The 25725-nt window shown below is 48.6% G+C and overlaps 9 protein-coding genes and 1 non-coding gene across 10 annotated transcripts; 3 read left to right on the top strand and 7 right to left on the bottom strand.

Annotated features, from left to right (window-relative positions):
• Window positions 1–96: 96 nt before the first annotated feature.
• On the top strand, window positions 97–1430 carry BABINDRAFT_162708 (SMP-30/gluconolactonase/LRE family protein). Its single transcript, XM_019129496.1, has one exon. It carries the CDS (start codon window positions 147–149, stop codon window positions 1155–1157), a length of 1011 nt encoding a protein of 336 aa, XP_018983827.1. The 5' UTR covers window positions 97–146; the 3' UTR covers window positions 1158–1430.
• Window positions 1431–2753: 1323 nt separating this feature from the next.
• Window positions 2754–2839, bottom strand: BABINDRAFT_t282. Its single transcript has one exon. It is a non-coding gene; the product is annotated as a tRNA-Tyr (tRNA).
• Window positions 2840–2962: 123 nt separating this feature from the next.
• XUT1 (Xut1p) lies at window positions 2963–5289 on the bottom strand. The gene has a single exon (XM_019129495.1). The coding sequence runs from the start codon at window positions 4791–4793 to the stop codon at window positions 3033–3035; it is 1761 nt and encodes a 586-aa protein (XP_018983826.1). The 5' UTR covers window positions 4794–5289; the 3' UTR covers window positions 2963–3032.
• A 43-nt stretch (window positions 5290–5332) lies between these two features.
• On the bottom strand, window positions 5333–5641 carry BABINDRAFT_162705 (uncharacterized protein). The gene has a single exon (XM_019129494.1). The coding sequence runs from the start codon at window positions 5623–5625 to the stop codon at window positions 5440–5442; it is 186 nt and encodes a 61-aa protein (XP_018983825.1). The 5' UTR covers window positions 5626–5641; the 3' UTR covers window positions 5333–5439.
• A 777-nt stretch (window positions 5642–6418) lies between these two features.
• BABINDRAFT_162704 (uncharacterized protein) lies at window positions 6419–8576 on the top strand. The gene has a single exon (XM_019129493.1). It carries the CDS (start codon window positions 6553–6555, stop codon window positions 8419–8421), a length of 1869 nt encoding a protein of 622 aa, XP_018983824.1. The 5' UTR covers window positions 6419–6552; the 3' UTR covers window positions 8422–8576.
• A 532-nt stretch (window positions 8577–9108) lies between these two features.
• On the top strand, window positions 9109–10086 carry SPE3 (spermidine synthase). Its single transcript, XM_019129492.1, has one exon. The coding sequence runs from the start codon at window positions 9127–9129 to the stop codon at window positions 9985–9987; it is 861 nt and encodes a 286-aa protein (XP_018983823.1). The 5' UTR covers window positions 9109–9126; the 3' UTR covers window positions 9988–10086.
• A 304-nt stretch (window positions 10087–10390) lies between these two features.
• BABINDRAFT_65165 (serine/threonine protein kinase) lies at window positions 10391–12596 on the bottom strand (the record flags this gene model as incomplete). Its single annotated transcript, XM_019132447.1, has 1 exon — window positions 10391–12596. One exon carries the CDS (start codon window positions 12594–12596, stop codon window positions 10872–10874), a length of 1725 nt encoding a protein of 574 aa, XP_018983822.1. The 3' UTR covers window positions 10391–10871.
• A 513-nt stretch (window positions 12597–13109) lies between these two features.
• Window positions 13110–14885, bottom strand: ARG1 (argininosuccinate synthase). Its single transcript, XM_019129491.1, has one exon. The coding sequence runs from the start codon at window positions 14852–14854 to the stop codon at window positions 13607–13609; it is 1248 nt and encodes a 415-aa protein (XP_018983821.1). The 5' UTR covers window positions 14855–14885; the 3' UTR covers window positions 13110–13606.
• A 981-nt stretch (window positions 14886–15866) lies between these two features.
• CCH1 (Cch1p) lies at window positions 15867–23076 on the bottom strand. Its single transcript, XM_019129490.1, has one exon. It carries the CDS (start codon window positions 22809–22811, stop codon window positions 15987–15989), a length of 6825 nt encoding a protein of 2274 aa, XP_018983820.1. The 5' UTR covers window positions 22812–23076; the 3' UTR covers window positions 15867–15986.
• A 649-nt stretch (window positions 23077–23725) lies between these two features.
• On the bottom strand, window positions 23726–25037 carry SIT4 (type 2A-related serine/threonine-protein phosphatase). Its single transcript, XM_019129489.1, has one exon. The coding sequence runs from the start codon at window positions 24992–24994 to the stop codon at window positions 24071–24073; it is 924 nt and encodes a 307-aa protein (XP_018983819.1). The 5' UTR covers window positions 24995–25037; the 3' UTR covers window positions 23726–24070.
• Window positions 25038–25725: the final 688 nt, after the last annotated feature.

Below are 25725 nucleotides of genomic sequence, written 5' to 3'. Positions count from 1 at the left end.
GAGAAAACGGAAGTTGGCTTTGATCGGCTCCTACGGCGCTTGGAAGATTTACCGCCTACATCACCCCCTGTCGACGATGCCTATATATCTGCATCCGTCTTGTTGTATAATACTTCTCAACTTTACACTTCCTACTTATCTCAACTATGAAGTCTGTTTCCATTAAAAAGCCGTTCCTTAACTTCAACTCCTTGTTGGGTGAAGCTCCTTGCTACAACCCAAGAAACAACACGGTGTGCTGGGTCGATGCTCTCGGCTCCCAGATCCACAGAATCCAACTCTTGCCAAACTCTGACAAGATCGCTGAATACACCGACGAGCAAATTGCGGAAGTTACCAAGACCCATGAAACTATCAGCTGTAAGGGTGAGACCATTGGCTCCATCGCGCTCACCGCGGACGACAACGTCTTGGCTCTTAACTGGACCCAAGGGTTCGGCTTTGCCAGCTTCAAGACCAAAGAGCTCATTGTTAAGGATCACTTCCCATTGCTTGCTACTGACCCAATTTTGAGAATGAACGACGGTATCATCGACCCACACGGAAACTACATTATGGGCTCTATGGACAAGCACGTCGCTGCAACCTCGTCTGAAACGTCCAAGTTGTGGCGTATCAACACTGACTTGTCCGTCGACGTGTTATTGGAGGGTATTGGGATGTCCAATGGGATTAACTTCTTTGTGGACCCAGCTACCGGTAAGCTGCACTTGTTCTACACTGATACCCTTGTTTTCACCATCTGGAAGTTCGACTACGACCCCGAATCCAGAACCTTGTCTAACAAACAGCCACATATCAATATCGTTGACTTTGTGCCAATGGAAAGTTTGCCTGGGTTGGATGGCTTCTCCATCACTGACACCGGTGACATTTACACTGCCGTTTGGGGTTCACACGTCATTCTCCACTTTGACTACGATGGTAAGTTGGTTGGGGAATTCAAGTTCCCCGCTGCCAGAGTCACCTCCTGTACCTTCATGGGGCCAGCAAAAGACGAATTGTTTGTCACAACTGCCTCACTCAAGATCCCAGCTGAAGATGGTGTTGACACCAGCGACGTGAATGATCTTGGTGGAGCGCTCTTCAGAGTCAAGTTGGATGGTGTCAAGGGAAATATCAAGTGCGGCAGATGGGGCGGTAAGGTAGATGTCTAGTGTTTTGATATTGTCTGGGGTCATTAATCCTACCCCTTGGATAGACCCCGGATGTCTAATGTATGTACTCATTTCAGCAGGACTGAGATGCACCTTTTTTGATCCCACTTATTAACCTTCCTGTTGCATAATATGCTGTATTCCTACTTTTTCTCGCCCTTTCCGTTATTTATTTCTAATTTGACCGTGTACTAACAACCGTTTTGTGTAAATTGTAACATTTCTTGGCTGCTCGAAGCTTTGTCGATTGGCATTATCCGGCAGGCAGTGGCATACTTGGTTTAGTACGATTCTGGCTACAAGTTGATATAAGTGGGGTTAAACTGTGTATTATGTCTTTATTCTCACTTGTCAATGATCATGGTATTTACTATCTTGAAGCTCTTAAGCTCGTCATCCTCGATGAGTTCAGACTGACTTTTTGGACAAAACAGCGTTCGCTGCAGCTGGAACTGAAACGATCTTTGGCTTACCTAAAGGGAAGAGAGCTAGGAAATGCGAGTAGATTCTGACGAGACTGGAACTCTACTTGCAAGGATGAGACTAGAGATATTTTGGAAATTTAGTCCGGATAATTAAAATAAACCGTGAGGTCCAACAAAAGAGCTCACCAAGTAGGTTTGGATATTGTGCTGGGCCTGTTACAGTTGTTGAATTAGCCTGCCCTGCTCTTTGGACTTTTCTAATCCGCTCAGCTTCCCTGACCTTTTTAATTCTTTCCAATACTCTGGCCATCGTTTGCTACTATCCCTCTAGGCTGAACCCTACCTCTGTTTCTAGCCTCCAAGGATTCTAAAAGTCACCTTAGTTTCTCGTTACTCGGCTAGGAGTAATCGCTTATGGAGCAGCTGCCCGCGGACCCCAGAGACATAAAGCTCTAACCAAGCACGTTATATCCACCGCTATAGGTAACCTGGGATAAACCGTATTCATTAGCACCAAATTGAAATCTCATGGCAGGTAGATCCTGTGCTGGCCGGATCTTCTACTCGTTGACAGCCCTGGGTTAGTATAATTTGATGTGATTTTCAAAAACATTATTAGCGGAAGGTGACTCGGAAATACTGACTTAGTAGTCATTTGGTAAGTACCTCAGGGTCACCTGTGATTCCAAAACTATTTTTCAAGTGACAGCCAACAGAATTCAGAGCTGCTGGCTCCCCTTATGCTTTAGTTAAGGTATCGCAACAAGGTGCTGAGGTCACCAGGCATGCGCAGGAGTTGTAGTTTCTAGATGGCTGTTAGAAGCCATATTGTCATCGGGTATATATAACACATATTGTGTAGTAAGAGGCGTTTTGGTAAAGTCAAGTTAATTGTTGGAGGACGAACAACCGGAGGGGTGAAAACGGTGGCACTAAGTCATATCTTAGGCTCTGTAGAGGAACCTGCATAAGTAGCGACATTAGTAATGTAGCGGTTTGGAGCTCTGCAAGGAAAATCCCAGGAACTTGAACACAACCCATAAATATTGAGTTATCCAAGCAGCAGTGAGAAAGGTGGTATGACTCCCATTTTAGTGGAAAAATAAGTGAATCAACTTCTCATGTTTTTAAATCACGCACGATTCTAGCAGTGCCATAGGGGTAAAAACAATCTCGGAAGGGTGATTCGAACACCCGATCTCAGGATTTCAATTTACCATTACAGTCCCGCGCCTTAGCCAACTTGGCCACCCCGAGTCGTGATGTATGACATCAGCCGAATTGAGATGGTATTCCGCCAGATTCGTGTCCACTTACCGCAATACATGATTATAGGTATCTTCTTGACACTAGTGCTAGGAACTATGTTTAAACCCAGAAGTTGGAAGCAAACGAAATAAATTAATAAACACAATGTCATAAAAATAATATCAGGCATTGCCAAACCTATCTATTGGCTGCCCTGGGCCAATTGCCCTTCCAAGCTGTTCATCTGGACCTCCTCTCTTCGTATTTGTTGGCCCTTTTCTTTCCGTCTACAGTCAGAGGAAGAGCCGGCATCGCCAGAGGTTCTGGATCTATATGAAATAATCTCTTCTTCGATGATTTCCTCAATTTCATCATCGATCTGGGGTAATAACAAGTTCAAAAACAAAGCGATGAACCCGGTGATGGCAAAACCAGTCTCCATTACAAGTATAATCGCATTGAAAAACCCAGTCAATGCGTGGTTGTTACCCGAGTATGCGAACACGTTGTCGAACCAGTTTGGCACAAGCGTGGCACCCATGCCCGGTAAGATGGCGGCGGTCAACACGAATCTATCTCTTCTGGAAAACTTGGTGGACGAGATAATTCTGATACCCGACACAGCAACCGACGTGAACAAAAAGGTGGTCATACCACCCAAAACAGCCTTTGGGATGGCCACCAAGGCAGCAGCAAACTTGGAGAAAATTCCCATAACCACGAGGAAGAAGCAGCACCAATAGCCCACCACTCTATTAGCACACTTGGTGATGGAGATAACACCGTTATTCTGGGCGAACGTAGAGAGAGGCGTAATGGTCAAAAGCCCGGCAAGTAACCCGTTAAACCCGTCGGCAAGAATACCACCCTGAACACGGGACTCGTACTCCTCACCCTCAACTGGCAACCGAGACACATCTGACGTAGCAGTAATATCACCAATGGCCTCCATCATCAACACGATATACACCGCTAGCATTGGTAGGACTGCAGGGCCGTACACCGTCAATTTAAAGGTATGGACCCAAAGGAAAGTGGCAGCTGGAGCGATGTCGATACCAGAACGGTCGAAATAATTACAAGCGGCAGCAACGATACAGCCCACGAGCAAGCCAACGATGACGGCGCAGGATTTCATGATTGGGGAGCCCCATTTTTCGGCAATGATGATGGATACGTATACTAAGAAGCCTAAACCAATAAATTCGGCGGAACCCCATTCCAATGGGTGGGGAACCGAGGGACCAGCTGACGGACACATCTCACCGACACAGCCAGAGCCTCCAACCCAATCTTGGAATCCCGACTCAATCAAATCCACACCGATAAGCAACACGACTGGTCCGGTGACAATTGGGGGGAACACCTTTTGCAAGAGTTTGGCCGGCAAGAAAGAGCAGGCGATTTCTAATAAAGCACAGCAACACGCAGTGCCCAAAATGCTCCCATATCCATCGGGACATGGCAAAAACGTACCATCGGCAGCAACAGGGCAGGCACCGGTCTTGTACATCATAGGAAAAGATTTTTCAACAATCGTAATCGTCGCAAAGGAGGTGCCCACAACAGACAAGAGCCCAGTTCCAAGGTAGTATGGGGTCTTGTAGATGTGGAAGCGGGTGATTTGGATCGAAGAAAGTATACCAGACGCAATCAACGAGGCACTAACCAAGTATTGCGTGATTTCGGTGTCGAAGTTTGCCGACAGGGAAATAATCAATGGAGGGGTAATGATGCCTGCCAACATAGACAATGCGTGCTGCAACCCCAAAATAAACCCGAGAACGATCGGCATATCGGAGTTGAGACCAAAGAAGGGCTGGATCTTGATAATCTTTGTCTTGAACGGAATGTCAGGCACAAACAAGTATTTGTAGTCGTAGTCGCCGAGTAAGCCTTCCCTGGTGGACCACTTGCGGGCGAACTGTCTGCCCTTGCTGGCAACAGATTGCATAAACGTCATCTTTTGGAGAGGTAAAGTATCAGAGCAGATATAACAGCGAGTTCTGATTGTGAAAGGTGAGACTCAAAGAGGGTACTTTGAGTGAGGCGGTGAGAAGGTAAGGCTGTGTTTGATAGAGGAAGCCCTGTTACTGAAACCGGTGCGTATGTGTATACAGGAAAGAGTTGTGTCGCAGTTGTCTGGCCTCGTCCATCATGACAGAGAGTGAGAAAGATGTCCTTATATACTAGTTTTGCAGTATGCAGAATCGTTATAGACAAATGCTGTAGTTATCTGTACCATGTGAATCTCTTTATCTGCCTGATATAGTCAGGTGCGTTTTACCGATCGCGGAGGAGGTGCATAATTTGGAGATATTCCATGCCGTTGATAGCGTAGATTACCAGAGAGCTGCGGCTGGACATGGGTGAAAAAGGCCTGACCAAGCGGTATTCGTCAGTCACAATAGCATTTTCTACCTTAATCAACGAAACAATATGCCCGTTGAAAGATAGAGGTTTAAAATTATCCAATTATAATCCAATTATAGTTTGTCACGGGTAAAAATTAAATTCTGCTGTCCATGACGGTGCACCGCTCAACTAGCTGATTTTCCTTGGAACTTTAAACTTATAACGCACCCTTCCCCACTTCAGATCTGCCCAATTCACAATGAGGTTCCACAGACAAACTCGCATAGTGCCCCACTCGCTGGCGACCCGGAGCCTTCGCTGCATATATCTCGGAAGACTTGGGGGCCCGCCTGTAACGTGAGGCTTGTTGTTTGTCTTGTGAGTCGTGAGTGATTCCCCAAAAGAGTGGCTCTAGTCAGCTCAGAGCAATCTGGTGTCATTGATGGTCATCCGTCCAGCCACGGAAATGAGGGTAAAATGACGTATTGTTACAATGGCTTTCAAGGTTCAAGGCTAAAGCTATTTTCTCAATGTAAATGCAGTTGATGGCCATAGAATGTAACTAAGGTTAAGAGTCTGCACTGAGCCGAAACGATAGCAATCATAAACTGTATCTTTCGGCCATATCCGAGAAACATGGTTGTATGCATGTCTGGATTGTACTTTTGAGCGGCAACGGGGTACAAAATACAGGATGAGATGTAACGTCTAAATGGGCTGATTTACTTGCACATGATTTCGAAGATAGAGATAACACATGACACATCCATAATCTGATGCAACCTGATGTATTAATTTGAAGATTAAGGCTTTGCCCGAGATGATAGCAATCCTTGAATTACGTTTTCTCGAGGATATAATCTGTTGAATAATAGAATTTACTTAATCCCGTTCCGGGTAGCGTTTCTACATGCACATAATTTGGATAACAGTATTATATAGATGGTCAGCTATGTCTATCGGGCTATAGCCAGAGCTTCCTATTTGTATAGTAACAACTAATACGAGAAAATTTATTGCCAATATAAATATTAATCGTCTGTAAACTTACATCTTGGGTTATATATTATAGTTTGATATAACCAGAATTATATACGTATATAATTCACAGGGTTTATTCATTTTAGAGATAAAATATTCCTAAGAATTTAAAATAGTTGCCGTTTCATTGAATAACTCACCCTTATTAATACTCGTGTTTCTACATTACAATCAATATTGTAGTGTACGAATCGAGTTGCGAGTTTTAGAACCCATACAAGATCGAATTACCAGGCTGTTACATCCTGCAGATATCCATTGGAGGATCTGAAAACCGTGAGCTCAAACCAGCTACGTCTACCATTCCTCGAGAAGCGCATGGCATAATGTCAGATTCCAGATCCAGTAAAGTTGAAGACTATCTTAGGGCTTTGAGCCCCCTCTTTACAAGTGCTCTTCCGTGCGCCACCGACGAGTATGGCCTATATATTCCCAATCTTGACGCGTTATCCGTTGCCTTGAGAGACCCTGACAGCCGGGAAGCGCCATTGCTCAAAGACCGTCTTCCTTCTTTAGTCCAAATTATCAACGAAATTATGAGCTCTTCCCTGCCTGATTCTACTACGCACGAGGGCATCTTGGTTTCTCTCTTTAAGGTCTTGATCAACCTGACGGCGGACAACAGCCTGAACTCCAACCTTGCGTTTCAGGGCCAGAGGGAGTTTTTATGGAAAAACATATCCAGTAATTTGCAGAACTACAGTGCTTTGAATTCAATCTTGGTAGTTGCTGTTGCAAACGCGATAAGGATCTCCCAGAGCGCTTCCGAAGAGGAGTGCCCTCTTTCATGGAATTGTGACGATCTTATGGAGGTGTTCAGTCCGTTAATCGTGTATACGTATCGAAAGTACCAGGAAATGGACGTCACGATTGAGGATTTGGCTAGTGAGCTAGAAAGTATTCACCACCTCTCTACGCGGCTTTCCAATGTCACTTTGAGTTTATCCGTTGACGACGAATTGATGAGCATGGCTGACGTGTTGTTGAAGGGCATCGATCAAGCGAATGTTAGAGAGGGTAAATTCATCGTGGATGATGAGGTGTTGAGTGAAAGTTTGCAACATGTCGCCACTGCCATCTACACCATTTCCGCATATGAAGCGCTTCATAGCATGCATCCAGCCAGGACTCTCAGCGTGCAGACGACATTAATCGAAGCCTGCCGCAAGCTTTCCTTGATTGATGCCGATAGACTTGAGAATGCGACTTTAATCAATAGACTGGTGTTTGCGGCCATCGGGCTCGTCTCATCGCTCCCAACCAACACCAATGAGCCCGAATTACCGTTAGCAGTTAATGAAATTATCAACGCCGATGGAATAGCCACTCCATACTCTGCATCGGCTGCCTGTATTATTTTGGGGAACTACATTACATCGCGGGAGAAACAAGCCTCGTTCTTGAATGCCACCCTTGGGGCCAACAAAAATGCTTTCATGGATGCGTTGCCTAGACGTTTTGGCGAGTTCAACGACGTGGTGCAGTACCAGGCCCTCCATTTGATGCAGTTCTTGATTGAGGATGAGATCCTCTTGGCGAAAATCTTTGAGCATAACTGGCAATCCTTTGTCAAGGCGACCAAGATTGTCTCGGACAACCGTCAATACTACCAGTCCATCGCATCGCAACTTCTCGCAGTTCTTACTAAGCTTGTGCCATGCATTGACAATGTTTCGTGGGTGGAAGCATTTGTCACCGATGTTTTTAACGCGTCGATCCATAGTTTGGTGACGGACGATGCATTCTCTACTGAATCTGTGAACCTTGAACAGGCATTGTTGTCCAAGACTATTGGCTTGCAGGCGGCCCAGACTCCATTTTCGGCTGACTTGATCGTCACAACCCATGCTTTGATTAACGAGGTGTTACAGTTGCCAGACACCGGAACGATCAGCTCATCCGTGATTATGGCCAAGATTAAGTCCGTGGCCGAGGTCTTACACACTGATGCCTCGTTGCTACTTACACATGCCAGCTTAGCTCTGTTCCTAGAAAAATTGTATGTTAACATGCTTGTGGAAGAAAACCCTGTCTCATCCGACTTACTTCCACCCGAGAAGAAGGCCTTGTACAACAATTCCAAGTTTATTGCGGCCAAGGTGTTGCAACATGTCACCGCAGTGGAGTCCGAAACTGATGACACTAGGGACTTTGAAGCGTTGAAAGCTGCCGCGAGTCTGGTCTTGAGACTTTAGTTGTATCCCCACTAAGGTGCACTTCAGACCTGTGGGGTTATTTGAGTACACCCTTTATTGAGTTGTAGTTTTTGAGGATGAAAATATACAGGTTAGTGTCAGTAAATATTACGATACTGGGCGAATCAGACAATAAAATAGTATTGTGAGATGAAAAAAGGCAGATCTGTGCGGCATTATAAGCAAGACGCCAAAGATGGTTGGTCCAACAAAGAAGATGGGAGCCAGATGGGGATTGAGCCTGTCAGAGTTCCTCTAGGACCCCGAGATTTAGTCATTGTTCGCTAAACGTCGCTCCATTGAATCTAGGAGCGTGGTGGCCCCGCATGTTGGATCAGCTCTCCTAAACGAGACCCTGACCAATCAGATAAACCATCATACATCCTGCGCACATGCCCAGAGTGGAGTCGGACGTTTTGCCCGATACTAGCAGTCATGCGCCCGGCGGTGTCGATCTTCATTTTCCGGTCGTCCCGGGGACTTGTCGAAGCAGCTGCACGAGGTGCGTTAGTAGGGGGGAACGCACCGTTTTTCTAGACTCGGGTATTCCGAGACCGGGTCCTCAGCTTGACGTTCCGAGCGACGAAAAATTTTGGCAAACCTGTGTCACTGCCGAGATATAAAAGTAGGGGTTAAGCACACCGATCCTTTCAGTTGATATTTTCCCTATTCAATTACAACATGTCTGCTGAATTAACTCACCCAATGGTCAAGGACGGCTGGTTTGCCGAGATCTCTGACACCATGTGGCCAGGCCTGGCCATGTCCTTGAAGGTGGAGAAGATCCTTCACGTCGAACAGTCCAAGTACCAGGACGTTCTCGTCTTCAAGTCCACCAACTACGGCAATGTGCTTGTCTTGGACGGTGCCATCCAGGCGACCGAGAGAGACGAATTCTCCTACCAGGAGATGATCACCCACTTGGCCATGAACTCCCACCCAAACCCAAAGAAGGTCTTGGTTATCGGTGGTGGTGACGGTGGTGTCTTGAGGGAGGTTGTTAAGCACGATTGTGTGGAGGAAGCTGTCTTGTGTGACATTGATGAGGCTGTCATCCGCGTCTCCAAGCAGTACTTGCCAGACATGGCCCAGTCTTACTCCCACGAGAAGGTCAAGGTCCACATCGGTGACGGGTTCCAGTTCTTGGCAGACTACCAGAACACCTTCGATGTCATTATCACCGACTCTTCCGACCCAGAGGGCCCGGCCGAATCGTTGTTCCAGAAGCCGTACTTTGAGTTGTTGAAGTCTGCCTTGACCGAAAAGGGTGTCATTACCACCCAAGCCGAGAGTATCTGGTTGCACTTGAAGATCATCCAGGATTTGAAGAAGGCTTGCCACGAGGTTTTCCCAGTGGTTGAGTACGCCTACACCACCATCCCAACCTACCCGTCTGGGCAGATTGGATTTATGGTCTGTTCCAAGGACAAGGACGCCAACGTCAAGAAGCCAATCCATGTCTGGGACAATGCCAAGGAAAAGAAGTTGTTGAGGTACTACAACAAGAGAGTCCACGAGGCCGCGTTTGTGTTGCCGACTTGGGCCGACGAAGCTTTGAACTGCTGACCGGAATCATTATATATGAACAATAGGGGGTAGCCTATTGTTAATGATAATGACTATGGGCACAATTTTTTTTATTCGGTTTCTTATGTATGCTTCCAGCAAGATTTCCCTTATGGGTTTATTTTTTTTTATTTTTTTTATTTTTTTTATTTTTTTATTCATTTTTTTTTTCATCTTTTAAGTCTAACAAATTTTGTTTATCTTAGATTATGTAAATTATCTGTAAGAAGCGCCAACTCAAATGCAGTAACTGCTTATCCAATATGTTTATTCAATATGTTTATTCAATATGTTTATATCGTGGTTGGCTAATTCTCAATTGAAGGGGGAATAGTACCGACACAATTACTATGTCTATCCAAAATACCATACTTTAGACTACAACCAGAAGATTTGATCTAATGCTCGTTCAACAGACTAACCTAGACTGAACCTTTAACTAATAAGGAATATATACACCAAAAAGGGTTCACAACTAAAACAAGCTAAAGCAACCATATAACAGTTTCAGATACCAGATTAACCCAATATTTAATAAAAGTCGAGCTTGGTTTTTGCTATTCGCCCCTACCTGACCATTCTTTCACAATTCATCTGTACCAGAAAGCAATCCCCGCTGACGGACCCCTCTGATATAGAGCAGAACCAGGTTGTATCATCCACCCCAGATTATGCTAACGACAAAAGGGAAGGGAACGACGAATACAGTTGGCACTGAAATGAGAATGCAGATATAAAACAATAGAATACAAAGAATACAATTATAAATACAAGATACGCCCGGCAACGAGAACATTCACAAAGAATAGGGAGCGGCCACATAACTACCCGGAATCCAGAGACTGAAAATCCATAAACAGCAACGGGAACCACGCTTTCAGGGTTTACTTCACCTCCTTCGACCACCCCTCAATATCCTCGCCCGAACCCGCCAATGGCCGCTCCAAAACTACATTCTCCAAGCCAATCGCGTCGCTCAACCATGGGTGGTTCACCATCCCCCCTGCGTCCGCACGCTTCTCGGGGGACAAGTTCAACATCGGCGAAAGGAAGTCGGTAATCTCGGCTGCATCAAGGTCGCTAAACTTGTACTTTTCTGTCAACACCAACTGCAAGCCCCACGGCTTCAATTTGGAGATTTTGCGCAACTGGCCGCGCGAGTTGAAGAACTCGCGCACGTGTCTTCCTGTGTTCAACAAGTTGTCAGGGATTGGGCCCATCAACTCAATGATCTGCGCAATGTGGTCGTCGTCCTTTCCGTAGGAGTTGCCCGAATGCGGATCAAAGAGATAGTCGCCGGTAATGAGCTCAAAGATTAAACATGCGAATGACCACACGTCCGCGGAGCAACCCCACGCAGCGCCCAACAACACCTCGGGTGAGCGGTACTGCCGCGTCTGGATGTCGTTGGTAAAGTGTTTCTTTGTCCAACACGCGTTGCCGAGGTCCGCGATCTTCACGCTGAGCTGCGCCTCCTCGGACGCTGCGAGCGGCGAGGGCTCAAGCTGTTCCGGAAGGCTATCTGTGATGGACATGGAAGTGAGAGACGACTCGAGGGTCGGGTCGGTGGTGTCGTGGGCCGTCGGAATAGGAATCTGGTTAGCCATGTTCACCATTGGCGACCCGGAGGCCATGGAGTTGGCCCGCACGAGTGGTGCCTGCCGGAACGACTGCAACGGAGAGGGCAAAGGCTGTGAGCCGATAATGAGAGTGTGGCGTCTGGGACGTCTGAGAATCGGCGAATCGATGGAAAAGTCGGGTGTCGCGATGGCAACCGGCGACGCTTCCTTGGACTTCCGCGACAAGCGGCGTTGGAGCTTCGCCTCCTGTTCCTGAACCGTGATGGTATTCACAATCTGCTCAACGTCCCCAATCTCGATCAACACATTCTCCGGCTTCAAGTCCGTATGGATGATCCCACATACGCGGTGTAAAAAGTCGAGCGAGACCAACAACTGCTTCGCAATCTGTTTGACGTACGCGAGCGGGATCCCCCGGTGGCGGTAGAGGCGAATCAACTCGAGGAGGTTCTCGCCTAGCACCTCAAACACCATCACTACATGGCGCCCGTTGGGCCCCAGGTGGTAGAACGTGTCGAGGAGGTCCAATACATGGCGGTGACCTGGGTGGTGCGGGTCGGATGTCACGCTTCTTTCCAAGAGCTTGATCTCGTCGAGCGCCGTTTCGGTGTAGTGGCGCGCGCTGCGCACAACCTTCATCGCGACATGGCGGTTCTTTTCATTGTCGCGCGCTAGCCAGACGGTGGAAAAATGCCCCCAGCCCAACTTGCGCAACAACGTGTAGCGTCCGTCGCGGTATGTCTCTCCCTTAAAGCACGGATGGTACCCGCCCGGCACGTAGTCGTCGCGGTCCTCCTCGTTATTGGGCTCATCTTCATCTGACAGCGAAAATGAAGTGTCGGAGTCCTCGCGCCGCTTGTGGTGGTTGTGGTGGTGGTGGCTGTGATGGTGGTTGTGCAGCTGCTGCTTGTGGGGCTGGGACCCGCTCTCCGCACGATTCCCTTTGCCAAACAGGCTGAATTCGAAGCCCTCCGTCACGTTGAGGTCTGCATTCGCTATGGCCAACGAAAGTTTGGATTTGGGCGGCATGGGGCGTGTAGTGTGTGTTGCGCAGGAAGAAGGGAACGCCCCAGCGGCCGTAAAAATATGCCATGCGCACATCTGGTCCTAGCGCCCAGGACGAGGATTCTGGGAGGGGACGTTGCACGTGCCCAGTTCTGCAGAAAATTCGCAGGCAGACGACCAGTGACGTCAGGGAAGCTGAAAAGGTATTTGTAGCGATATGGCATTTTTTTTTTTTTTTTGACAGGCCTTTTACAAAATAACATTGGTTCAATGCTGTGAACCAGAGTTTTCTAGAATAAAGAGTAGACCTCCGATGACACGTTTGTGGTGTGCATACAGGTAAGTGAGATTATATCTTAATATGGCCGGAGAAAACTCATACAGTAAGCCAGATTTCATGCCAGACTGGCGTCCTAGCATAGTTTCTCTATGAACCTCTCGTTCCTGTCCTATTGTTGTAGCAGGGCCAGATGCATACAATAATGTCTACGAACTTTGAATATTTGAGACCTTAAAACCAACTTTCGTTCTAATTTTGCCCATCCTTCTGGCTTATTTTTTTTCGCATACTAATGAAACAATCAAAACATTGCCCCTATGAAACCTATCACGTGATATGATTACAATTTCTATCAATGGTTTTAGCGCTGTCACGTGAAAAATGTTAACAAGCATTAACTGACCGAATACTCCCAAAGCTTCCGTTGGCTGTACCACCCAGTATCGTTCTGTTACCCTTGGCCCACAGCTTAGTCTCTATTATGCAATTAAATAAGGACGGTTAATACCAATCACGTCCTCTCAAAATACTTTAAAAGCCAAACCTAGAAGAGAAAACCTAACCCTGCGACTTGCGCAGAGAATCCAGGAGGCTGGCAAGAGAACAGGCAACCTACAACCGGCGAAACGTGAAAGATTTGATTAGTCATTTAAAAGAGCGAGCACATGTGATACATTGAAGATATACATGTCATGGGGCAGGCTCATCAAGAGGCTGCTCCGTCCCTGGGAAGTACCCCGGCACTGAAACGCCTTTACAAGGTCAAGGTCTGGCCCTTTTCTCTGACAGCCTCACCGTACTTCTTGATTCTAATGGCCTGGACGGCAATGAAGCCAGAGGTGTCCTCCGGAGAAAAGCCTTCCAACTCATCCATGGAGGACTCAGTGGCATCGTACAACTTCTCAGTGTCAGAAGATCTACCCAAAACGTGCAATGAACCCTTGTAACATCTGGCTCTGACCTGGCCGTTGACCGTGTTCTGGGACGGCTGGATCATGGCTCTGACGTACTCACCTTCTGGGGTAAAGTACATACCGTTGTACAAGATCTTGGAGTAGGCTGGAGTGACGAAAGTGTCTCTCAAGGCTCTGACTTCACGGTCCAAGGTCAAACCTTCCAAATCAATGTGGGTGGATCTCAAAAGAGTAAGACCTGGGGTCTCGTAGCAACCACGGGATTTGATACCGATGAATCTGTTTTCGACAATGTCGACTCTACCGACACCGTTTCTTCTGGCCAAAGCGTTGGCAGCAATAAACAACTCAACCGGTTCGGTGTAAGTCTTGCCGTTGGCCAACACCAACTTGGATGGCAAGCCCTTCTCGAAGAATACGGTAAAGTCCTCTGGCACGTCTGGGGCATCGGTTGGATCGACGGTCAACTTCCACATGTCCTTTGGTGGGGTTACATCTGGGTCTTCCAAGATCCCGGCCTCGAAGGAAATGTGGGCCAAGTTTTCGTCAGTGGACCACGGCTTGGCCTTGGTCTGGGCGACTGGAATGTTCTTCTGTTCGGCGTATTCCAACAAATCCTTTCTACCGGCGAATCTGTTGAAAAAGACTGGGTCTCTCCATGGAGCGATTACGGTGACGTCTGGCTTTAAGGCGTAGAACGACAATTCGAATCTGACCTGGTCGTTACCCTTACCGGTGCAACCGTGGGAGACGGCGAAACAGCCTTCGTCCTCAGCAACCTTGATCTGGGCTTCAGCAATGACTGGTCTGGCCAACGAGGTTCCCAAAAGGTACACATTCTCGTAGATGGCGTTAGCCTGGATGGCCGGGTAGCAGACAGCGTCGACAAACTGCTTTCTGACGTCAACAACGACGTACTTGGTGGCACCAATGGCCAAGGCCTTTGCCTCAGCGGCGGCAAAGTCTTCTTCCTGGCCAATGTCGGCCATGAAGGCAATAACTTCGTAGCCTTCTTCCAACAACCAGGCCAAGATGATGGAGGTATCTAAACCACCGGAGTAAGCCAAACAAACCTTGCCTTTAGACATTATGGATGAGTATATATGTGAGTATATATGTGGGAGTGAAAAAAAATAATAAGCTGGACTTAGTATTTTACTTGTATGAGAGGGAATGAATATTTTTGAGAACGGGAATCTTTCACTTATTTATACTTTTCGGTAGGGGGCTGGGTTTAGTGGACCGAGCCCGCTTGGTATGGGCTGTCGATAAGCGTCGGTGAGACCTGCATATAAAAATAGACTCTGGATTTTTCACACAAATGTTCCTTCTTCCCCCTCTGGAGATTAAGCGGGGGTCTACACGGTAAATGTCGGTAATAGAGATATTTAATCTTGGTATTTAAATTCTCACTTGAAACAGCTTATATTTGATACTAACCATATCGCTATTTAATCCTTGTAGCCCTTTTTACAATCTTTTGGGTTCTATCTGCTAGCCGCGCTGTTTTCTTAGCAATGTCCGAATGAGGCAATTGGCGGTAAACTTCCTTCTTGTTAAACATGGTTCCGATGAAAATTTTCACATCTGACTCATATTTGGTTTTCGCTCGCGGTAATTGGAAGAGGCCTGCAGGTGCGGCGGTTCTTCCGTGTGATTTACACCAAGATTTAACACCGCGCTTAACTATCCTGTGAGGCTGATTGCCGCATTAATCAGAGATGCATATAATTTGGCTGTTGGGCGGTGCTTTGTGCATAATAGATACTTGGCTGCTTGCTATGTTAGTTGTCATTTTGACTCGTACATGCAACGGTGTGTCACCAGGAAGTTTATCTGACGGCTTTACTTTTTCTGCAGAATTCGAGAGAAGGCGCTGGTAAATGGTTATCAGAAGTTCAAGAGGATACCTCCGTATCTCTCAAACAGCTATGAGATTGCAATTACCTTCTAATCCAACCATTACGCGGCAGCTCATATCTCGTTACTAAACAGCATATAACCCAGTATGTCAATTCAAGAGATCTTGAATTGACAGATCTTAGAGTTACCCCCCTGACGCTTTACACAGGCTACACTTTAACCACAAACAATAGTACATTACGATACACCATTGTTTCCATACATGCCATGTATATCAAATAGACGTCACTCTAACCACGCCCCTATATAAATCTAGGCCATTCCGGTGCCTCTATTAGCAACATCTTTATTCTCGCCTTAAAGCTTAACCTCATCCTCGTCTTCTACTCTCTTCAAGGCCGCACCCCACGGCGAGTGTTCGATGGCACCACCAAGGTCGGTCAACATGTTCATGACACGCTCGTCGTCACGCACAAACGGATTTTCATCGGTCTCCATGTAGTGCTCCAACGTGTGGCGATTGGTCTCGTTCGCGGGGTTATCAAATGGCGCACGCATAGGGCCGGTGTATGTCGGAGAGCCATCCATAACGCTCTGGAATGGATTCTTACCCGATATCAGAACTGGCGAGCCGGGCTTCGGACTCAAGCTTAGCGGTCTGGGACGGGGCTTTGGACTCTGCGGCCGGTTGTCACCGGATTGGCCAAACGCACCTGTCTGTTGGTTTACACTCGACTCGTTGTACTCGCTGATGAGCATGCTCGGGAGGTCAAACACATTAGCGTCATTCCTTGACAGCGTACGCTGGTGCGAGAATTCAGCCGGATTTTGATCACCCATGCCATCAGCAAGGCCCTCACTAGACCAGGCCAAACCCTCGCTGTAGGCCGACAACCGCTTTTGGATCTCGGAGATATTGTCGTTCGTGGCCCTGATATCGTATGCGGACTTTCTCTGCAAGTACTTCCAGCGACAGATGACCGTGGCCATGGTTTCGGCGAGTTTCTTAGTGCGTAGCTTCTCCTCCACAACGGTCATGGTCCTGTTTCTTTCCAAAAAATCCGGGAGGTTTAGGCACTCACCCTCCTCGAAGTGCGTGTAGAGCGTGAGCTGGAGAAGTAAGTCCGTGAAGTTAATTTGCCCACCGTGCTTCTCGTCTGCAACGGTGTAGACTTCTGCCAAGAAGCGTTCGTAGACGCGGCGCCGGAAGCGCACCTTCGCGACGTCAATGCGCCCCAAGGACGTTTGCATCGCCTCGGGGCGGAGCTCCACGTCGTACGGGTTACTCGACTTACGCGTGAACCACTGCTGGGTGAGATTCGGCACCGTGTACTGCCCCTCGTAGATCTTGAACTTGATGACACCCCCGAGCTCGTGCAACATATCGTGCAAGTCGTACGGCTCGATGAAGCCGGTGCCGCGCGGATCGAACCGCTGCCAACACCGCTTGAACTTGCGGACTTCGACTCTGGAAATGAGATCCGTCTTTGAATCACTGTGGTACACATAACTGAAGTTGTCAAGCACGATGGAAATAAACATATTGACAAAGATGTACATGGAGATGATATTCCACAACGTGAACAAAACGTAAGCGTAGCCCCAGTTACCGCAATCAGTATTGTTAACTCCGACTCCGGAGTAGCAGTCAGGACTCGTGACCGCAAAGTCATCCATAATGTCGTTCCAACCCTCGCCGAAACTCATACGGAAAAGCACAATAATAGACTTGGTCACAGTCCGGAAGTTGATGTTTCCAGTGCCGTTTGGCCCGATTTTGGTCAAACCAAAGATCTGGTTCATGGCAATGGCAAACACAAGGAACGTGACGAGCCATGTGAATACGACCGCACCGAGCGACGGCAAACTGGACGACGCGAACTTGAGAAGCTGTGAAAGACGGTTGCTTCTGGGGATAGCAAACAAAAGAATCGCCATCAAAAAGAGCTTGTTAAAGTTGCCATAGATGGTGGCTCGGCCCTCGTCCACCACGTAGAACGAAAGGCTCGACATGCACAACGCACCAATGAGAACGAAGGATGAGAACAAGTTCCACTTGTCGCGCAAAAACACACGTAAGCCTACTGCATGCGCGTACATCACATAGTGCTGCAACATCACCGAGGTGGTGATCGTGTAGAGCACCATTCGCACAAAATCGTAGTTGTACGGTGACGGGTACTTCTCAACCATCAACATGATTAAGTGGATAAACAACACACAGTCGACCACCCGGTCCCAGATCACGTTGTGCTCGAGAACAAGGTCGTAGCACACACGACGCACGCGCCCCATGCTATTGCGGTCGGGGCGCTTCGACGGGCGTACATTCTTCAAGAACTTGGCAATATCGTACCACGTAATTTGCTCTGTGGTGTAGTACGCAACACCCGTTACTTCCGCATACTTGCTGATGATGACCGATAAAAACAAGGTGAGGATGAAAATCATGCCGGTGAAGATGTAGGCCACGACAAAAACTGCATTGAACGGGCTTGCGAACGGCGAAGGCACTGTCCCGATGCCTGTAGTAAACGTCACACTCTGCAAGAGCTCGAGCCAGCCCTCCAACGAAAGAATCTCATATAGCGACATGAGCCCCCTGGGGAAGTTGTTCAAGTTCAAGCGGGGTTCTTGGTAGACGTTTGGGCTTAATACGTTCCACTTCCCAACATTATTCGTATACTCGTTAACACAGCTGGCCCGGTCGGATGACCCGTCGACACACAGTCCGAGACGCCCGTTGAAGATGTTAACGCCCCACACGGCGTAGGGGACGATCAAGTGTAGGGAAACGATCGCAGCACCAACAATATTGCGGAACCCGGCAATCATCGTATTGTGGAAGTATGCCTGGGCACGTTTACTGATGGTCAACAAGCGCAACGCCCGGAGGGCTTTAAAACCTCTGATGGTTCTGGACAACTGGTCATCGTAACGAAGAAACGAAATGACGTTGATCCACATGGTAACCAACACGACACAGTCAATGGAGTTCCACAGGGAGCGAAAGTATCCGTTGGGCGTAAAGTAGAGCCCGTCCGCGAGCACCTTCACGAGAAACTCGAGCGTAAAGGTAACCACAAATATAAAGTCCGTGTAGACCGTCCAGTTCCATGCACCGGTGTCCAAGTTGTGTTCCTTGCGGTAGAGTGGAGTCACGTAGCATGCGATGATGACCATCGAGACCGTCATACAAAAAAATAGCACGTTGACCACGTCACGCGTGAGCGTCGCGGGATACACGCCTCGGATACGTTCGCCGAACGACAGCGGCATGATACTTTGACAAAACCGACGCAACGGGTGGCCCGGCTGGAAATATCCCAAAACACGGTTGTAGTTTGGTTTGTCACGGAGCATGCGTTGGGTCTCGGCGGCGATGGCCTCTTGTTGCTGGATAATTTTACGCGCAAGCATGCGGGGGTCGATGGAGATCTCGGCGTCGAGGGAGGTCGGTTTGGGGCTGTGGTGGTAGTTGCGCAAGCCGCGCAAACGCGCACGGAGATGTACCGGAGAAAAGGCGGCCCAGAAAGAGCTTGAGCGGGTGGCCGAGCTGGCAGCTGCATGCTCAGTTGCATCTACGGCGGCTGCGCCATCGCTGCTCTGCGCCTCGCTCATCCAATGGTTGTTGTTAGACGTACCCGCCCTCACCTTCTTATGGTCGTACACATCCTCGTCAATCGCACGGAAGTTCCCTTTCTCCAAGAAGGTATCCATAAGCTGCCCATTTCTCAACAACTGCATGAATCCGCCGTGGTTAACCTGATTCGGCTTAGGCTTGAACAACGTCGTCTTCAAGCGGTCCAAGTTGCCGACCTTGTTCTTCCGCGAAAGTTGTTCAAGCTCCTGCGCCGACTCATCGACAAACTTTTTCAACTGGTACCGGCGCTTGTCTTCTTCACTGATGTCAAAGTTCTGGGCAATGATTGCAACGAAGATGTTGAAGATCACAACGTAAGACGCGAAAAACCACCCGATAAGAAGGATATCGCCGAAGATGCGTGAGCTCATGTTATTACTTTGCTGGTCCATTTCGTAGAGGATCTGCGTCCAGTTCTCGGTCGACGTGATCACAAACATCGCCAAAATTGTATTCGGCAAACTGGACAATGAGAACAAGTTTTCCTCGAGAATGGCTTCGTTTTCCTCAGCCGTGACAAAGCCCTCAAAGAAGCGCGCCACGATGATACTATACAAGAACGTGAGAATGAGATAAAAGAGCGCAAGGTCAAACACAGTCAGGATGTTCCCCAAGACCTTGGTCCATAACTTGCGTGTGTACGGGAGACTGATTGCCACACGGTACAGACGGACAATCTGGAAAATGGTGAGCCAGTAGTACGCATGGTGCATACGCACACGTAACGGTGGGATGATGATGATACTTGTAACGACAGCAAGGACCAAGTCCACAATGTTTTGGCGCGCGCGAAAGAAATGGCGCCACAGTGGAAAGTGTGCAAAAAAGCGTAACACAATCTCTACGAGGAGGATGAGCGTCACCACAGACTCATACACGATCAACGTATTCAACGTAGCGGGATCCAGCCCACTGGAGCGGAGACATTGCACCACCAACCCGGAACTAATAATCAGAACACAGAAGCGCTCAAACACACGGTAAAGACGGACGGCGATGGGACGGCCGCAGCGCGCGAGGTTATCCGCGAACATGAAACGTGCCATGTCGGGCATCGCAATTCTCAGGAGCTTTTTGCGCTTTTGCTTCTCTTCGAGTGTCAAAATGAACGACTTGACAACGACGGCTGCGAACACGTTGAGTAACCACACCGTGAGGAAGAAAATGCACGCAATGAAGAACAACGCGGCGGGCATCAGGTCCAGGTCCATGGTGTAGTACATGATGTTGGAGAAGGTGTTGGCCGTCATGATCACCGCAACCATCTTCATCGAGTCGATAATGTTGTCAAAGCTAAGGTAGTTCCAGGAGTTGGGAGAGCTTGAGTAGCTGATACACTTGGAGTTGATAGGACACCGGAAGCCCTTGTATCTCCCGGATACCGTTCCGTCCTCGTAAATATACTCCATAATCTCCCCCGAACCAGAGAGCCAGCTACCGCAGAACTGCAAATTAACAGTATTGACGAACGTGTCGGTGCTGTCCGAAGGGTTTGTCCACGTGCACATGCGGTCGAAAGATGACTTGAAGGACTGCACGCCGAGAATCGAAAAGAAGATCCAGAAACACAACACAAAAAGCGCCACATTTGCAAGCTGAGGCGCTGCCTTGCGAATCGCTTTGAGGATACTGTGTGTGCCGCGGGTAAGCGCAGTGAGACGGAAGATACGCACACACGCTAATGCGCGGAAGAGAAAGATGTTGTGTTTGACATCGTAGCGGTCGATGGAGAGAAAAAGCGAGACGATGTAACACAGAGTGGAGAAGAGGTCAAGGATGTTCCAGTTGCTGCGGAGAAATGCCCGCTCGAGCATGAGTTTGCGGAAGTCCCCGTTGCGGAGCGCGAAGGACGTGAGCTGCGTGGAGGTAGGGAGCAAGATGGAGGCGTTATGCAGGGGCAGGTCATCGGAAACATCGTAGTCCTCGATGTTTGTGGGGTAGCCTCCCTCGGTATTTCCGTTAGGGGAATCATACCCTTTGATTTCGGACTGGTTGTAGAAGTACCCAGGGCTTTTTGTAGAGCTGCCGTAGCTGGCTTCCGGGCAGGGATCGTAGGTACTCTGCCCCCGAGGCTCATACGTGATATTATCCGGCTGCGGGAACATTCCGCGCTTGTCTGCCTTCATCCTGCGGCCGGTGCGACTTCCAAACATCTGTTTTCCCTTATTGACCACATCGGTGACCTTCATATCGGAGAGAATCTTTTCCACACATTTGTGGAGCTTGCTCTTTGTCCTCAAGAAGTGCAATTCGGCAAACATCTGGCGATCGTCCCACAAGCCAAACGTCACGATCTTGAGCCCCATCTCCACCATGAACAAGCAGTTGAGAATGAGTATCACCGTATCGATCCAACCATACCCATCGAAGTAGTACGAATGGTGCGTGAGTGGGCTCCATTGCTGCACCGAAAGCATCCCCGTCATCAAGAGGAGCAACATTACGGGAATATGCTTGACGTAGCGCCGGCCTAAGAACACGGAACACCACAAGCGGAGCGGACTGTCGGGTGGAAAGATACCCAAGGATTTGCCGAACAACCGCAACCGGCTGGCGGGTACGTTTGGGGCCGACATGGGACGCAGCGGCGCGGGGAATATCGAGGAAGCGGCGTAGGACGTGTTATCTGGAGCGGTGATGATACTGGGAGCAAAGACACTGGTCTTGGACCGAAAGTCATCTGTGCGCAAGGAGGCAGGCAAGTAGCTCGCATCGTCCGCGGTCACCTGTGGCCGAATATCATCGAAACTCTGTGTGGCGTCGTGGAAGTACCCGTCGTCAGAATGGTCCAGGAGTACGTCATCGTCCCGGCCACTTACACGAGCGGAGAAGTTCTGAAAGGCCTCGGCAAGTTTGGTCTTGGGGGTCTGTAGACTGACCTTGGTTGGTGATGGAGGTGCGAGCCCTTCAACATCGTAGGAGTCACGGAACGCCCTGCGGTGCCGGGGAGAGGCACTGGTGATGTTGTGGAGCTTGATGGCGTCGGGGTCGCTATCGTACTCCTCAAAGTCCATGGAGTATGCCTCGGAGAAGTCAGGGGCCGCCCGGAGGGTCTTTCCATTGACGATGGAGGGCGCAGGACTGGTCTGGGAAGTGGTCAGGCCGCGCCGCAAGGGAAGCCAGGACGTTGGCGCGTTGGCGCCGCTGAGAGCCGCGGTCATGTTATCCTCAAGACCGGAGGCACGTGAGTTGGAGTGTAAATTAGAGAGATTGCTCATCTGGGAGGTATTCCGTTGGGTGGTGAGATGTACACTGTTCAGTGAGTCGCTGTGAATACTCGTCTGTGAGTGGGGGCGAATGCCCGTGGAGGCATCAAGATTAGCGCGAGTAGCTGGCAAGGATGTGTCTGATTTGGAGGCAACAGAAAGATGAATCGACTGGTAGTCAGTTACGTCATTGTTTGAGGACAGCTGAGACATATGGGTCTTGGGAGTACTGAATACAAACTCGTCAGAGAGGTTGAGGTCTACCTCCGGAAGTTCCACACCGTCCTGGGTGACCCAGATTTTGGGCTTCTTAGAGGGGTTTGTAAAATTCATTGGGAGGATACTAAGTGGTTCAGCCAGACGTAGAAACTAATAGAATCAGTCAACAGAATGAATCAACAGGATGAATCAACAGGATGAATCGACAGAATGAATCGACAGAATGAATCGACAGAATGAATCGACAGAGTGAATCGGCAGAATGAATCGACAGAGTGAATCAATAGAGCAAAAGGCGGATTAGTAAAAAGTAGAATGCAAGTGCAAATCACAATGAGGCCAGAGACAAGAAAAGATAGATATCGCCTTGGTTTAGAAGACGGTGGTGGATGCGTAAGATTCTGGTATATAATGTTACACCCTTACAGCAAGCCCCTAGGAGTTAAAGTTTGGTGGAATAAATGGCTTTAAGCCATGTGGCTCATCACCTGTACATTAGCCGCTGAAACACTGCCTCCTTCCTCTGGGCATTTCCTAGCAGGGTTTATTTACTTTGAGTGGCTCTTTACTAGTTTACAAAATAAAGTGTATTCATAAGGAATATCGCAACTATGGTGTCAAGTAGATAACCCAAGTCACTTACTGCGTACATAAGCCATCTTTACAACTCAGCTTAAGAGGCAGAGGGGCAAAATAGGGTACTGGTGGGTGCAGATGCCCTAGAGTGTATGCCTGGCATCGGGAAAAATCATGTAATCAGCTTCAACAATGGAACCACGTGCATTCCCCTAGGGGTTTCAGGTTGAATATCTTTCTTGAATATATATGTATGATATAACGGCACGTATCTATGATGCCGTGTTAGCACTCTATCTTAGCCCGTACTGCTCTGTGTGATTTTGGGTAAAGGCGTTATCAAGGGCGGGTGAGAGAAAAAGCCTCCCATTTGGCAGACGCAGAAAGCTAAATTTAAAAATCGGTATACGCAAGAAAACAAACACTATATTAAACCAGAAAGCAACCGTATAGTTTTACGGATATAGCAAAAATCTTATCGAGTAGGAGACAAAGTGGATCAACACGAAAATACCGCTAGCATCCCGTGATCCCATTCGTTCAACAATGTCCGATAACAGTCTACGCAAAGCACTCTGCCGATCGCCAGATGTGGGACGTACCAATTCATACTATACCCCCTATTGCTCTCTAGGAAGTAAACATTAAATTAAATATACACAATGCATGCTTTCATAAGCAACCGGCTTAAAACGTAACATCATAGAGAATAAAAGAAAGGCATTAGAGAAGGGTTCTAGACGGATAGGGGGCTGCAGCGAGTGGTAGGTGGACGCGCCAGAGAGGCGGCTAGAAACTTACAAGAAGTATTCGCTTCGGGTTTTGGTTTGGTTTCTGGTGATATCATCTTGCACGGCGGTGAAGATCTTAAAGTCGGGCTTCAAGTCCTCGCCCACCTTCATGACACTGGCGACGTTCCCGCAGCGATAGCAGTAGTTGGGCGCGGACCATACCGTGACCACGTCCTTTTCCTTGAAGTGGTACCGGAAACCTTCCATGACCAACTGGTGCGCTCTCGCGATCAACTGCAAGTTGTTGATGTGGTTGAACTCGCGTGAAACCTTTGCGCCAAAGAGCCACCCGGCCCCACGCGGCGATACGGCCCACGTGTCCACGTTGTCTGGGTCGGACCACACCAAGTCGCAGAAGCCACCCTCGTGGGGCACCTCCTGCGCGCGCGACAAGACACGGATCTGGTCCAACATTCGGATTTCCGGAGACAAGCCTCCGTGCACGCAGAGAATCTTACCGTCGATGATGGCCGCCAAGGTGAGGAAGTCAAACACCTGACAGCAGTACTTCCAGACGGTGGTGGAACCATGCTTTGTCAAGCACTCCTCGTAGAAGCCATACACTTGGGTGATCTGTCGGGACTCATGGTTGCCTCGGACCAAGGTGATGCGGTTTGGGTACTTTACCTTTAACACCATCAAGAGTGTGAATGTCTCCAACGAAAAGTAGCCTCTGTCGACATAGTCGCCGAGGAATATGTAGTTGATACTGTCAGGGAGCCCACCGCTGACCCTGAACAATTCCAAAAGGTCGTGGAACTGGCCGTGAATGTCCCCGCACACTGTCACGGGTGACTGCACCGGCTGGATATTGGACTCCTCCATCAACAACTCCTTTACCTTCTCGCACAACTCCTTCATGTCGGACTCGGATAGCGCTTTGCACTTTTTGATCTGCTCCAACCACTGGTCAGGACCTCTTTCAACCATATTATGACAGACTGGTTAGATATGCGAGGGAAATGGCTTTTTTTATCTTTTCGCAACCGGAGGATCTTGAATATCGGGCTTGGGTGAGGCGTTTGAGGTTTCGTCACCGTAAAGATTAGTAATTGGCTGGTTCTGGTCTCTGCTCTCGGTTAATATGTCGTTAGATGTTTTATCTTTGCAGGGGCGTTCGTTGTGTTCGGCAGCCGTTAGCGCCGAGGTTTACGCGTGCACCGACGTAGGCGTAAATTTAAGACCGACGACTGCCAGCGGAGCTGTGCCCCACACTACCACATGGCTGCACCACGACATCAGAGACTGCTTTGACTCCAATGGCTGCCGTTACACAAATACAGGGGCGGCCATAGACAATTCAGTCCCCATTACAGTCCATCCCTGTCAGATACTCTGTTGGGACAGGCCGGCCTACCTATAGTTCCTTCCATGTCCCACCATTTGTACTTTCCCCAGGACTTGCTAAACCGCAAGAGCTGGTACCGTGATTCCAAGCATCTTGCCCTCGGTCTCCGAAAGGGAAACACCTATGTGGTGATCACCACCGTCAAATACGACCCAGAAACGGTTGCGAGACTCAAACATGTATCCTTGGACCATGGGTTGCAGGTTGTGGCCACCGTGAATGTTGTACTTGGGGACCTCCCGGTGTTGAGGATCAGTGCAAACAAGTACCCAGACGTCGAAGCGCCCAGCTCGTTTAACCTCATCTGCTTCAC

This window comes from Babjeviella inositovora (genome assembly GCF_001661335.1).
Source record: "Babjeviella inositovora NRRL Y-12698 unplaced genomic scaffold BABINscaffold_10, whole genome shotgun sequence".
Classification (NCBI taxonomy): domain Eukaryota; kingdom Fungi; phylum Ascomycota; class Pichiomycetes; order Serinales; genus Babjeviella; species Babjeviella inositovora.
The sequence above is the reverse complement of the archived record's forward strand: the minus strand, read 5'-3'. Positions and strand labels throughout refer to the sequence as shown.

Coding starts and splice junctions, on each gene's coding strand:
- BABINDRAFT_162708 (XM_019129496.1), top strand. CDS start 147: ATGAAGTCTGTTTCCATTAAAAAGCCGTTCCTTAACTTCAACTCCTTG.
- XUT1 (XM_019129495.1), bottom strand. CDS start 4,793: ATGACGTTTATGCAATCTGTTGCCAGCAAGGGCAGACAGTTCGCCCGC.
- BABINDRAFT_162705 (XM_019129494.1), bottom strand. CDS start 5,625: ATGACACCAGATTGCTCTGAGCTGACTAGAGCCACTCTTTTGGGGAAT.
- BABINDRAFT_162704 (XM_019129493.1), top strand. CDS start 6,553: ATGTCAGATTCCAGATCCAGTAAAGTTGAAGACTATCTTAGGGCTTTG.
- SPE3 (XM_019129492.1), top strand. CDS start 9,127: ATGGTCAAGGACGGCTGGTTTGCCGAGATCTCTGACACCATGTGGCCA.
- ARG1 (XM_019129491.1), bottom strand. CDS start 14,854: ATGTCTAAAGGCAAGGTTTGTTTGGCTTACTCCGGTGGTTTAGATACC.
- CCH1 (XM_019129490.1), bottom strand. CDS start 22,811: ATGAATTTTACAAACCCCTCTAAGAAGCCCAAAATCTGGGTCACCCAG.
- SIT4 (XM_019129489.1), bottom strand. CDS start 24,994: ATGGTTGAAAGAGGTCCTGACCAGTGGTTGGAGCAGATCAAAAAGTGC.